We start from the raw sequence: 13,599 nt of genomic DNA, 5'->3' as shown, positions 1-13,599 counted from the left end.
TGAATTCTAGAGATGGACAATTATCGATTTATCGATTTCTTATAGCATGCAAGTGATGTTTCACCACAGATAAATATTATGATGCATTTTTAACAATTATTTAGTTATATTTTTAAATAATAGCACACTTATCATTTTTAAAAGCGCATAACACCTATGGTGACCTGACAAATAGTTTATTATTGGTCACACTGCATACCGCGTAGTTTTTATCGAACTGGTTTCTTGGAACATTCGCATTGAACTTGTGCAAAGGAGCTTTTTATTTGTTTGTCTTCTTTTTTTTATAAACAAAAGAAACTTGCTTTCTTTTAAAAGCAGGTGTCTACAAATCTACATATGTTAATGAATATGATTTAAAACCCGCCCAACTATTTGCTTTCCTTTTATATACTTTGAAGCTTAGGTGTAAAGACGCGGGGTCTCGACTAGAGAAAAACACCCCTCAATATAATTATGTTAATTGTAACACCTATAAAATATGATTCTCAAGTAAAAAAACAAATTGCGTATTATTTTTTTTATTATAGCATTATCATTAGATTTTTATTATTTATTACCGCCATTTTATATCCTCGACAACGATAAATACAAAAAAATGTGTATTACAAAAAAGAAGATAATTCGTATCTCGTTTAAGCGGGATGAGAGCGAACTAACCGCAGATCCCTAAAAAATAAGTTAGCTGTTGCGCATCCGTATTCATCCTTATCTCCTTTTCCGGCTTCGCAACCGGCTCCCAAACTCCAATCGATTTATGTGTTAACTTCAGCCTTTAGTCTTCGACAGCGTATTTCTGAGTCCATTCACGAGCATTGCGAATGGCCTCGGCCTCGTTGACCTTCCATAATTCGGCGACATCGTTGGCCAAAGGATCATCGGGATTGGGGGCGCTGAGGAGCGCCTGAATGGACAGAAGTATGGTGCGAATTTGCAGCGCTGGACTCCATTTGTCTTTCAGCACATCAAGGCAAATGCGGCCCAAGCGATCGATATTCGGATGATAGATCTTTGTGATGAAACGCACCTTGGGTGCCGACATCGGATAATCCTCGGGCAGAAACAGCTCCAATTTGAAGACTCCTCCCTCGAACGGCGAATCGTTTGGACCGGCAACCACCACATGGAAGTAGCGTGCATTGTTCTCGTCGGGAATGGCATTGATGCCGGGCACCGGCTCCTGCATCAAACGCTGTGTCTCCTTGATGATGCGACGTGGCAAACTGGACATGATTTCTTCTTTTTTTTCTTTATTCTCGCCCCAAGTTGCTGCAACTTTTGCCCAAACTTTCGAGTTCACTCTGGAAAAACAATAACCTCGTTTTTTTTTGAGTGCGTAGCAAGTATAGTATTTATGCACCTGGTCAGCGCCGAACGATTATATTGATCAACTAATAATAAATTTGTTAGAAATTTTTATTACTAATCAGCTTTTACTTTTTTTGTGTGTAAAAAGCAAATTCGCCAGCCTGTGTCCCTAAAACTTGAACAAAAAACTAGCTCAGTAATCGGAATCGAATTGCACAACAGCTGATAGAACTGGTGCAACATCACGGCACTATCGGTATATCGATTTTTTATAGCAAAAATAGCGATGGTTAATTTACAATCAAATATTAATACTAAGTAATGTTTTTTTATTAAATTGTAATAATTTTTTAAAATGATCGATGTTGCCATTCTTACGAAAATGTTAACGAAATAATTAGATATTCATAAATGGAGTAAAATTTATTAACAGCTGAGCTGCTGCACAGTGCAGTGTTGTAAAGGTCCATTGTTTGTTGAGTGGCTGCTTACACGTCTCGGCCGTAGTGCTTGTTGAGTGGCTTGAACGTGTATTGGAGACTAGAGCCGATGTCAAACTGCCAGCAAGAATAGCAACAAAAGGCTGACTCCTAACTCTCTTCGAATAAAAACTATTCCAAAGAAAACATAATCTTTTTTACGATTAACTTATTCGAACGGCAGGCAAAATGACATCAAGAAAACGAAGTGGCAGCGGCTCAACGAAACGTCCCAAGGAAAAGGTTTGAAATGCGACTCGGCTCAATTAAAACTCCCAAAAAAAAATTTGCTAATCAATTTCTGATTTCAAATGCGTAGGTTGTTTACATATATGAGCTGTTGTGTCGCGGCGAGGATCCCAGTGCGGACAGTCCAGAATTCTGGAACGAGTTCTTTTTGCTGCAGCCGAACTTCGAGTCGCTCGAGGATCAAGTCAGCAAGTTAAACAGCGAACAGCTCCAGCTGGTGAAACCAAATTTGAATACGCTCTTTCAGAAATGTATCGAGATGCTCGACACGGAGAAGGGTGAGCTGCCAATCTACTCATTATCCATAATTGTAACTGTGTTCCCTTCTTAACCAGAGGATCATCCGAAGCGTTTGGTCAACAGCCTCCAAACTTTGTGCTCCCTTTTTTATGGCATCTATAAAAAGTGCAACACAGAGCCCAGCTCGAACATCTTGAATGAAATCTTTGGCCACGAAACAATGGACGAATGGCTGAAGCTGCTCATGCAATACTGCAATCGCATTCTGCTCGGCGATGTCACCGAGAATGCGCGCTTCATGTGCCTGAAACTGTTGCTCGTTCTTGTCACGGGCACCGATGTTGGCCAGAATGTGCTTTTCGAATATCTGATGATGCACAGTCTGTTCGATGCCTTTGTGCGCCTGCTCAGCGATCCCACATTTCGCACACAGCATGGCCATGATATTGTCATATTGCTTACGATCTTGGTGAACTATCGCAAGCACGAGGCCACCAATCCATATGTGGTACAGCTCTCCATATTGGCCGATGAGCTGGCATTGAATGGGTAACCTGATTCATTCTGTTTAAGATAAGAAACATATATTTTATAGCACTGTTTTTCTGTTTTTTTTTTTTTAGATATGGACAAATGATCTCACAGTCACTGATCGATTTCTGCCGGCAATACATGCAGAGTCTGAACAATGTGCAATCCTCATCGTGGTTCTCCTCGCTCTCCAACATGGTTGGTAACATGTTTGTCTCCGATGAGGGCTGTGAGCGTGTGCAGCAGATTAAGGCTAACAATGGGCTACTGCTGGCCCTCTATGAGGCAGTGCATCTTAATCGCAACTTTATCACAACTCTGGCGCACACACAAGCGGAGTCGAGTGCGCCGCCATCGCCCAGTAACACATTGAGTCTGACGCAACCGACGCCTGATTTGGCCAATGCGCCCATCATTGATATGACCCAGTATCCCACAAATTTGCTAGTGGCAGTCTTTCAATATTGGTAATACTTCGTAGATAGGTAGATTTGCATTGATTTATTTTAATATTTATCCTCCTTTTGAGCAGTTCAATTGTGATGCAGGACAATAAGAACGAGTCGAGCATCGCCAATTTGAAGCTGTGCTTTCTCATACTCACCTGCATATCGGAGGATCAGTATGCCAACTCTATGATGCACGATAACAATCTGACGTTTAAGGTTATGCTGCATCGGGCCCAGATGCGACATCGCAAGCTGAACATCGATCGTGTAGGCAAATCGCAACCCCTGGCGGCCACGCTGCTCGATCTGCTGGTGGAGTTCATTGTGTCGCATTTAATGAAAAAGTTTCCCATGGAGTTGTATCTGCTGTGCATTGGGGTCATCCATCGCATACTCTGCTATCAGAAACGCTGTCGCGTTCGCCTCAATTATCCGTGGAAGGAGCTGTGGTCAGCGTTGATTGGTCTGTTGCGTTTTCTGGTCAATCAGGAACAGACGCTGGTCAAAAAGTGCAATATATTCCATTTGTCGCTTCAAGTGGTCAACATATTCAATCTCTTCATCACATTTGGCGACACATTCCTGGCTACCACAAACAGCTACGACGAACTCTACTATGAGCTAAATCGGGAGGAAAAAGTCTTTACAGAAATCCATGCCATGGGTAAGCTAGAGATGCCCCTGCTTATGAACACATTTTAATCTAATTTCGCTTTCGTCAAGTCTTACGCTATACAACGATGCCGGAATGTGAATACAAAGATGATGTGATAAAGCTACTCAATGCCTTGGTCAATATACTGGCCATTGTCAAGCATTTCCAGAACAAGATCAAGGAGTGGCTCGCCGAGCAGGGTTTGTCCACGCCCACAGAGGAGCAAATACTCGATGTTGTGCGCAAGAATTATGATTTAACGTTGAAGCTGCAGTACTCATTGGATCAGTACGAGCGTTATGCTGAGGCTCCGCTGCACAGCAGTTTCTTTCAGGCCATGGTGCGTGACGTGGTCAACGATACACGCAAACACATTTACGGCTATGTGAAGGAGGCTGTCTCCGTTATACCAGAGCAGGAGGTGCTCTTAGCTGCAGTTGGAACAACCACAGCGACAGCAACAACGACATCCACAAGCACATCGGCAGTGACGGCGACAACGACGAGCACATCGTCCACGTAGGAGCTGACTAGTTGAAAGACTGCTGTTAAATTGTTTCCTGGATCATATAGTTATGTAATTGTATCCTTAATTCAATTCAATCTCTGAAAGCATACACTCGATGTAATCTTTAAGATTTAAAGTGCTTTGCCGAGCTTTTGTTATTTTTCGTTGTCAAGCAGTGCACTTACATACATACATATATAATTCATATACATCAACTATACACGTACATATATATACATATTACAATATATTACAAATACATACGAATACGTATCTGCCTACCGCTACTATTTATCATTATGAATGTATTTAAAATATATTTCACATATTTGTCTACATTTTATAAAGATGATTTTCGAAACGATAAACTTTGCTATTGATTGACTGATTGATGAGCAAGCATTTAATATTTTGTGTGTAGCAATTAAGCGTAAGTTCTATAACCTTTGATGCCTACTTTTAGGGGCACTTGAAGAGCAGAATTTTAATAGATCTCGAGGTTGATAAGAATAAACTATCGACTGGAATTCAATGAAAAATACAAAATTTGACTCCGACAGTTAAAAATCCAGGATAACTTGAAAAGCACTAGCATGCACGGAAAGTTCTTTGGTTTTTTAAAAATAATTTTTATATATAAAGCCCCAGGATCAGAATGGATCTTGTCGAGTTACAACAAATTTCCTCAATAACAAGAAGGATTTAGGATTTTTTGATTTCATAATCAGCATTGAAAGCATTGAGTTATTCGGGAACCAAACAAAGTACATCGTGATAGTCCTTAATGTGATCAAGTCATCCATGATAGTTGAAATACTAACTAGTTTTCCATGGAAAAATCTATTTAATGGAAATTGATAGTCATAGTTCTTAAATAAAGCTATAAAAACAGGCTTAACTCATGCTTGTTGTCATCTAGGAATGAACTGAAACATAATTCGCTTTCAAGATTAAGATTCTAATAGTGAAGATCATGGATGAAAGTTTTAATAAGTTTTGTTTATTTCTTCACTATGATAAAGACAATTTCAAAGGGTTCTATTTTGTTATTAAATTAAGTACTTACTTATTGTTTTTCTCTTCACCAAATTAATTCAGATTTTTTTTGTTTCGTCCATTTAAATTTCGCAATATATAATCCAGAATATTTTATGGAATATTGGTCTTAAAAACTTCAATTGCATATAATTCATGTTGCTCCTTTATTTATTTCCCAAGCTTTCTATATGTTTATCTTTCGTTTTTATTACAAAAAGTGTGTATATATAGAGCTATAATAATAATTATATTGTTTGCTATATAGGCGCTTCAATAGACTAAACGTAGTATCATATTTTATAAGGTTATATACGTATGCATAACTTTTGTATACAAAATTTGCACATCATCAACATTTTCAATGCAATCCAAGTGGGATTAAAAGCAAAGTGCAAATTGCCAAGTCGCTCATTAAAATTGGATTAAAATTATGTAAAAAATTGTAAAAATACATATGAAGTAATAATATGTAAATAATTTTCTTTAAAATATACAATTTGTTTATAAACCTAAATGCTAAACAGTTTTTTTTTTTACACAGTTTTCATTATGTTGCTTTTCGATTCGTCCATCAATATTCGCTCGTTCGCTAAGATATAGTATCAATGTATATTCCTTATTCGACACTTGGTTCAGAAGCAAAGGCACAATTAACAAACAATACTAAATAAAATGATTTTGTGTGTGTTTTTTTTATAAGCAATGCCTAAGTTTCAGTTATTTTGTTGTGCTCATCTCTCGTGCCTTGTCGTGGAATTCTTCGCTTACGATTAATATCATGATATTATTTACAATTTGTTAATGATTATAATTCTGGGTTCGTCAATGTTTATGAGTGTGTATGTGAGTGTGAATGTGAGAATGATTAACGTTCTATATAAAACTATGTAACTGTAGTACTGCCTAGAAGTGATCCACCTTGACGGACACCGTGTGAGCAGCCGCATTGCTGGGCAGATCGATGTTGTCCCACTCGGTGTGCAGGTTCTTCTCACTGTCGGTGGCCTTCAGTGCCAGGCCCAGCGATGCGGTGCGTCCGGCACAATGCGGTATATTGAGTGTCACCGGCACCAGAAACTCAAGGCCCTGTGGACCACACATCACGAGTGGCGAGAGCATAGTTTCACCTGTTGTCGAAATGATAATAATGGAAATGGAATATTTAGTAAAACGGTTTTTCAAATATTTTTCTTTTTCGATTTCTTGCAGGTGTTGTGGTGTAGTGTAATTGTTTTTAGAATAGCATAATAATAAATGTAAATTTTGGTGTTGCTCAAGTGTTATATTTTCCATAGTCAGATAAAAGGATCAGATAGCAAAAGAGAGTATAGGTAAAACGATAAACGAAAGTAATGCATTACATTTTTTCATTCAAACAATAATTTGATTGCTGAGAGTATTTATCTCAAGCTTTCAAGTAGAAAACTGCTTGCAGTTAAGTAAGTTTTTAATGAATGTATTTAGCAGATTGTGAAAAGCGTAGTTGGAAGTAATATGAAAGCTGTTAAGATATTAAAAAATCAATATAATAATTTTAGTTGTTTCAAATGTACACTTATACTAGTTCTTTGATTCTCATCAAATTAAAGTTATATTTAAAACTATTTTCTGCCACCTTCTAGCTTAATTATGAGTAGTAAAAACATGCAGAGCCAATAGATTAATAGAGAAAAACCAGCTAAATAGTAAAAGCTACAATAAGTAAATACAGAAAAGTAACTTCTACTGTTAACTTAATAGATTAGTGCACAAAATACATTAAAATAAAAATTCAAAACAAAAAATTGCATTCAAAAAGAGTTGCAATCCAAAATAGGAGCTTGTGAATTTGCTTTAGTTAAAAAGATAAAAGTTGCTGCTTTTTGTTTATGGGGTTTGTTGTTTTTCTTTTTTCTTGCTGTTGCAAGGTGGCAAGGTTGCAAGGTGGTAGTGGAGGTGGCACAATACGCATAGTATATAATACGAGCACAATACGAGCAAATACGAGGGTAGAAAGTAGTAGTTAGACCAACCATTTTCCATGTCCAGAGGCGGTCCACCAACTGCTTGTCCCATGCGGGGATCGCTGACCGTAAAGTAAATCTCCTGACGGACTCCGGCCGGAATGGCGCCCGCCGGTATCTGCAGCGAGACGTGCCACAGCTTGTCCGCCAACGTGCCACCGCTGGAGTCAAAGACGCCGCGCGTCGTGCTCGGCTCGCGTGGCACAGTGGGGAATGGACCAGCAGCGGAGGCAGCGGCAGTGGGAACTGGACCCGCAATGGGCAGCGACATGTTGCTGCTGAAGGGCGTGCTGGTGGCATTGGGTGGTCCAACTGGGAGACTGGCCTGCGAGGTGTACTGCGTCTCAATCGAGGTGCTGCTGTCGCCCATCGGGGAACTCGGAGGTGGCGCTGTGCGCTTCAGGATGTTGGAGATGTGGAATGGTGCACGATTGGCGCGTGGCGAGAGCGGAGTGACCACATCGTTGGCCTCGAACACATCGTCCGACACATTTTGTGCCGTCTCGCTGGCCAACATGGCCTCGTTGTGCCTGTTGTTGTGGTTCTCAATGGTCGTTGGCTGCTCGGTGACATCAGCGGAACTCTCAGTGGCATTTTGCTCCTCCTCGTCCAAGTCCTCGATTTCACTTTGCACCAGCGGTGCTTGGCCAGCGGTTGCTGCCACAGCACTGACCGTATTCTCAATGACTGTGTCCGAGGACTTCTGCAGATCCGAGCGACTCAGCGTGCTGTCGTGCAACTCCTCGGGCTGTGTGTTGATCTCCACCTGCACCTGCTCGGTCTTGCACTCTTTCTTCTTCTTCTCGTCCGTTTCGTTCTCGCGCGATTGTAGTATGCTCTCCTCGCGCGTCTCATAGATAGGCGCCGGCCTTCCCATGTCCCGCTTGGACACATAGATGGGCTCCGCCATGCTGTCCAGCGCGTCGCGACGCGTCTGATAGATTTGATCGCGCAACTGAGTGCGCGTTGCCTCGCGTCGCGTCTGGTAATTGGAATCGGAGTTGGAGTTCGAGTTGGAGTTGGAGCGTTCGGAGCGATCGTCACTGCGCTCCGATTGACTGCTGCTCTGGGCGCTCAGTTCGCGTTCCATGTCCCGCTTGCCCTGAATGATGCGCTCCTGCATCTCGCGTTTCGATTGATACAGATGATTGCGTTGCATCTCGCGTTGCATCTCACGACGTGACTGATAAACTGGTTCTGCCAGCTCCTCGCCCTGCTCGTTCGCTGCGCCTGGGTAGAAGCGACGACGTGTCATCACCTCCGAGCTCGGCGCACGTCGCTGTTCGGGCAGCATATATGCGCCCTGGCGTGTTTGGTAAATATCCTGCTGCTGGTGCTGCTGTTGCTGCTGCTGTGGCCCGTAGCCATGTGGCATGGGACGTCGGCCAGCGGCTCCATTGCGATCGGCTGTTGTGGTGCTGTGACGTCGCACGATTCGTCGTCCATTGCGTGCTCCTCCAGCTGCAGCAGCTGCTGCTGCTTCCGCCTGACGACGCTCCAGATCGATGCAGGCGCGATTCGCATACAGATCGTATTCGTAGCCAGCATATCCGTTGTCTGCGGGGGGCTGTGGCATGCGCCCCACTGTGCCACCAATGTTGCCATAGATGTCCTCGCTCTCGAGATTCTGATACGTGCTGTTCATCATCTCCTGCTGCGGCGCATAGTTGCCGTAATAGGGATCTGAGGGCGGCGGTGGCGGCGGACGATTCTCAAAGCCAGCCGGATAAGTGGGATACTCATCGGGATAATAGGGACGCTGCACGCCACGCTCCAGCATCGATTGCTGGCGTCGCAGTCCTTTCGGCTTTCGTTCCGGCTCCACCATGCTGTTCATGCGTCGCAGCGGACGCGTTGTCTTGATCAGCGCATTCTTGAGCGCTGTCAGCGGACTCTTCAGCACCGACTTCTTCTTCTTGTGCGGCGGCAGAGGCGGCGGCAACGCCATCTCCCTGCCGTGCTCATCGTAATACTGTTCATGGGGCGGCACGTGGGCGCCTCGATAGCCTCGACTATTGGTGGCATAGTGATTGTAGTAGTTGGGATCTTGGACATGTGGTGGCCGCTCATTAGGATAGCGAGGCGCCGAGCGGGAGCGCTGCATTTGCTGTGGATGCGGATGTGAATAGGGATGATGACCTGGTGGAGGAGCAGCTGGTGGTGGCATGGCATAATAATCGTCGTAACGCTCATCGTATGGCTCCATTTCGCTAGAGTTTTTTTTATGGATTGTTGTGGATTAGCAGAAGGTTTGTTTTTATGGGGTAAAGGGGTAAATCGTTTACGGTGCTGAAACCTGACAAATAAGCTATACAAATGGGGGCTCAATAAGAGAAGACAGACTTCAGATATTCAGCCGAAAAAAGGTCATTAAAAATGTTCGCGAATGTCGGCAAATCTTTCGCAAAAAACACACAAGCGCATATCAAAATGTAGTAAATACTTATTAGATTTTGCAAAATAACCAAATTGTAGATAATAATAAATACCATTTACCAGAGTTTGAGTATTTAATTTCAAGCAACATTTATGAGAATACTAAAAGTCAATTAGTTATGATTGTTTATTCTTTCATTTGTTAGTTGTAAGCGTAATTATATTTTTCTGTATGTTTTTTTCTGTAAGTATTTGTATCCCAAAACCATCGATTATTATTGAAACTTTAGAGTAAACAGTTTCAGAAATATAGAAATGCTTCAAGCATTTTGTAAAGTGTTTGTAAAGAGAGAGATTCTAGTGTAAGAAAGTGGAAAACTATGGCAAAAAAATTGTATAAACGTTAACCCGAAAAATGTTTTATTTTCGTTATTATTATTATGTTTTTGTTTTTTTATTTTAATAATTTTTTCATTCGTTTTATCAATTTGAGCAAAAGTACCGCGCAACTGACTTGACAACAATCTTAAATGTTCATCTTTAAGCATTTTGGTTAATAATTTTGGTTATTGCAAAATACAATAAATATTTATGCATTTCTAAATTAAATCCAATACGAATTGATTCGATTTGTATTTATTGATTTATTTCCATATGCGATTTATTTTGTGCGTTTTGTGAAAAAATTGCTTTCCAATTATGATTGTAATTGTATTTGTAATTGTAATTGCATTAAACAATAAAATGACCAGCAACCGCATGAATGAATTGGCATTGGCAGCATGATTGATTGATTGACTGACTGTCTCGGATTGATTGAACGATTGTACACAATGTATTTTAATATTAACAATTAACAAAAATTAAAACATTTTTCGTTAACACAAATGTGGAGCTTGGACAGGAGAGTACAGAGTACTTAGAGGTGTATAGAGGATTTGTCTCCAGACTGACATAATAGACACACACACACACACATACAAGCACACTCTCTCACACACACACACATACATCTGGGAAGAAGCTGCAGAGCTCCTCATTTTGGTTGATGTGAAGAGTATATTTGTGACTCGGTTGGGTTTTCATTGTTTTGGGATGTGTTCGAAGTTGTACTGAAGATGTTGCACTTACCTCATGTTGTGATGGTGCCCCACGGCAGCGCCGATCTGCGGCTTGCGATACAACTCAAAGGCGGAGCCACGTTGCTCCCGACTGCCAGCCAAATCGAGGGCATGTCGCTCTGGAGTATGCGGTGGCAGATTACCTGAGGAACAATCGAAAGATTAGTGTGTAATGTAATTACAATATTCAAAATAAAAAAATATAAACCAAACATTTTTTTTTGTCAAAAATAAATCTTATTTTCCATTATTTGTTCATATGTGGAATAAGATTTATTATCAGTTTTTAGTTTTAAAGTTTATACAAATCATTTGAAAATGTGACTTCTATTCAAATTTAAATTGTAAGAATAGATGAAATATGACCATATGCAATTACATTCGATGAAAGGCGGGTATATTTTATCTATATGGTATATTTTGAATATAATGGTATATCGGTAGACCTAAAATACCTATATATATATATATTTAAGTATTTTTTGTATATTTTTTCGGAATATTAAAAAAAAAACCATTTGACGCTATGGTATATTTTGAATATAATGGTATATCGTTATTCCTTAAATAACTTTTTGTATATTTAAGTAATTTTTTGGAATATTTGAAATAAAATACCATTTTACTTATGGTATATTTTTAATATTTGTATATCCTTATTGCTAAAATACTTCTTCGATTATTTAATTTGTTTTTGGTATATTTATACAGTATATTATATTTGATATACATATAATACCGTTTTTGAATTGTTTATCTTCTATTCGTAGATGGTAACTCATAGTTAAGTTTTTTCAGTTATTATTAATTATAATTGAGTTCATTGCAACTTACCTATTGCCGGTGGCATGCCCCGATGTGGTGCTATGTAGGGTCCTGTGCCACTACCTCCATTGTAGTGATGACTGTTGCCGTTGTAGCCATTGGCAGCTGGATACTGTTGCTGCTGCTGCTGTTGTTGCTGCTGTGGCGGTGCCTGGCCATAGTTGCCATTGCTGGCGCCATAAGTTGGCTGCTGCTGTTGTTGCACATGGCCATTGGCCTGCCCCTGATGTGGCGAGCCGGGCGCTGACGACTGTTGACCATAATGATGGTGCGAAGGCGTTGGTGGATAGTAGAAGCCATTGGGCGAACGCGGCGAGCCCGAGTCCTGCAAATAGTCGAGGTTGAGTTGAAATTAATTATTATCGGCTGTGACGATTATACTTATACAAATACTTACCCCATTTTCCCAGGGCGTGGTGCCACCGCTGCCACTGCTGCCGCCGCTTTGCACAGGCGGACGATAGTTTTTGGGCTTGGGCGGCGGGACCGGCTTGAAGGGACCGCTGCCATTGCTGCTGGGCGTGCCGCTGCCATTCATGGGCACTTGGTTTCCATTATTCACATTGGGCACACTCTTCGGCAGCTTGCTGTAGTCCGCTTGTGAAACGGAATTGCTGCGACTGCAATTGTGGTGCGATGTTGCGATTGTGGTGTTTTGGTGGTGTAATGTTTGTGGGTGGATTGTGTGAGAGAGAGAGCGTACAAAACATGTGGTGTTGATGGGCACAAAACAAAAGCGAGAAAGAGATAAAAAGAAACGTAGACATAATTATAAGGAAATGTGTGAATAAAGATGAGTACTCGAATGAATCACTGACAAAGCACAACACAATTCTAATCATTTTGCAAACATTTATCGTTTATTGCACATTAGACATCGGGACAATGAGACTGCATCTATTTACAGGGTATGCGATGTAAGGGAGGAGTTCATAAAAAATATGACGAATGCAGGCAGAAAGTGTAAACTTATAATCACACAACATTAACTGTGAATTCGACAAGATTCTGGAAGATTTCTAGTGCAATATCGTGGGGTAAATTATTCGTTTCGATCACTTTAGACGAGCGTATCATAGGCCGAGATACTTGGCAGCAAACGCGGTGCGGGAATTGGACGTCGGCTCCAGTAACCCAAACCCTTGCCAGATGCATCCATGGCATTCAGTCGGGCCAGACTGTTGAGCTGCAGGTTGCTAGAGGCTGTTTGGGATCGTGGGGTGAATTGCAAATGCAAGTGACGAGCATGGGGATTATGCAAATGGTAGCGTCTAAATGGACGGCAAGAACAGGGCAAAGCGACAATATCGACAAAAGTATTTTTGAATATTTACGAAACGTTCGAAAATGCATGCATTCATTTGATTTTTTTTTGAAATGGCAAAACGTAAGAGAAAGAGAAAGTATGAGTTCAATTTATGCTTTCACGTACGATTAAACGACAGACAGAGATTAACTAGAAACTAGAATTCTTGCTACTCTAAAACATACCTATATTTGCCATAATCGGTTTTCGTTTCCACCAATGGTTTGCGTGGACTGCTATCCAGTCCCAAATTCGAGGGACGTTGTGGCGTGCCGTTGCGTGGATCTGCAAAGAGTCGAATGATTAATCACTATCGAAGAGATGGACTCTTATCGAGAGACTTACCTATGTTACGGGACGCATTCATGTCGTGGTAGAGCGGTCTGCCGGGGCTGCTTTGGCGGTTCAGATCATTGGCTGCCGCGAAGGCGCGATGATCGTGCGGAGCGGATCGACCATAGTCCATAGACTGTCCCACGGGAGGCAGAGGGCGACCACTAGAATAATACGG

General features: G+C 41.3%; 3 protein-coding genes across 3 annotated transcripts in view; 1 reads left to right on the top strand and 2 right to left on the bottom strand.

Moving 5' to 3' along the window:
• Positions 1–516: 516 nt before the first annotated feature.
• Positions 517–1,512, bottom strand: LOC133836074 (ubiquitin-conjugating enzyme E2 N-like). Its single transcript, XM_062266367.1, has 2 exons — positions 1,361–1,512; positions 517–1,301 (listed from the first exon to the last, which is right to left on the bottom strand). Exon 2 carries the CDS (start codon positions 1,229–1,231, stop codon positions 776–778), a length of 456 nt encoding a protein of 151 aa, XP_062122351.1. The 5' UTR covers positions 1,232–1,301; positions 1,361–1,512; the 3' UTR covers positions 517–775.
• Positions 1,513–1,817: 305 nt separating this feature from the next.
• On the top strand, positions 1,818–4,686 carry LOC133836072 (armadillo-like helical domain-containing protein 3). Its single transcript, XM_062266365.1, has 6 exons — positions 1,818–2,030; positions 2,107–2,314; positions 2,372–2,825; positions 2,900–3,274; positions 3,340–3,920; positions 3,980–4,686. Exons 1-6 carry the CDS (start codon positions 1,977–1,979, stop codon positions 4,432–4,434), a joined length of 2,127 nt encoding a protein of 708 aa, XP_062122349.1. The 5' UTR covers positions 1,818–1,976; the 3' UTR covers positions 4,435–4,686.
• A 916-nt stretch (positions 4,687–5,602) lies between these two features.
• LOC133839034 (uncharacterized) overlaps positions 5,603–13,599 on the bottom strand; it is a 112,698-nt gene continuing 104,701 nt past the window's right edge. The window contains 7 exon segments of the mRNA XM_062270343.1: positions 5,603–6,584; positions 7,470–9,670; positions 10,968–11,100; positions 11,792–12,107; positions 12,180–12,402; positions 13,274–13,373; positions 13,434–13,585. Coding sequence (XP_062126327.1) covers positions 6,361–6,584; positions 7,470–9,670; positions 10,968–11,100; positions 11,792–12,107; positions 12,180–12,402; positions 13,274–13,373; positions 13,434–13,585 — 3,349 coding nt within the window. The 3' untranslated portion in view covers positions 5,603–6,360.

This window comes from Drosophila sulfurigaster, chromosome 2R (assembly GCF_023558435.1).
Source record: "Drosophila sulfurigaster albostrigata strain 15112-1811.04 chromosome 2R, ASM2355843v2, whole genome shotgun sequence".
NCBI lineage: Eukaryota > Metazoa > Arthropoda > Insecta > Diptera > Drosophilidae > Drosophila > Drosophila sulfurigaster.
This window is presented reverse-complemented; position numbering and strand designations above follow the sequence as displayed.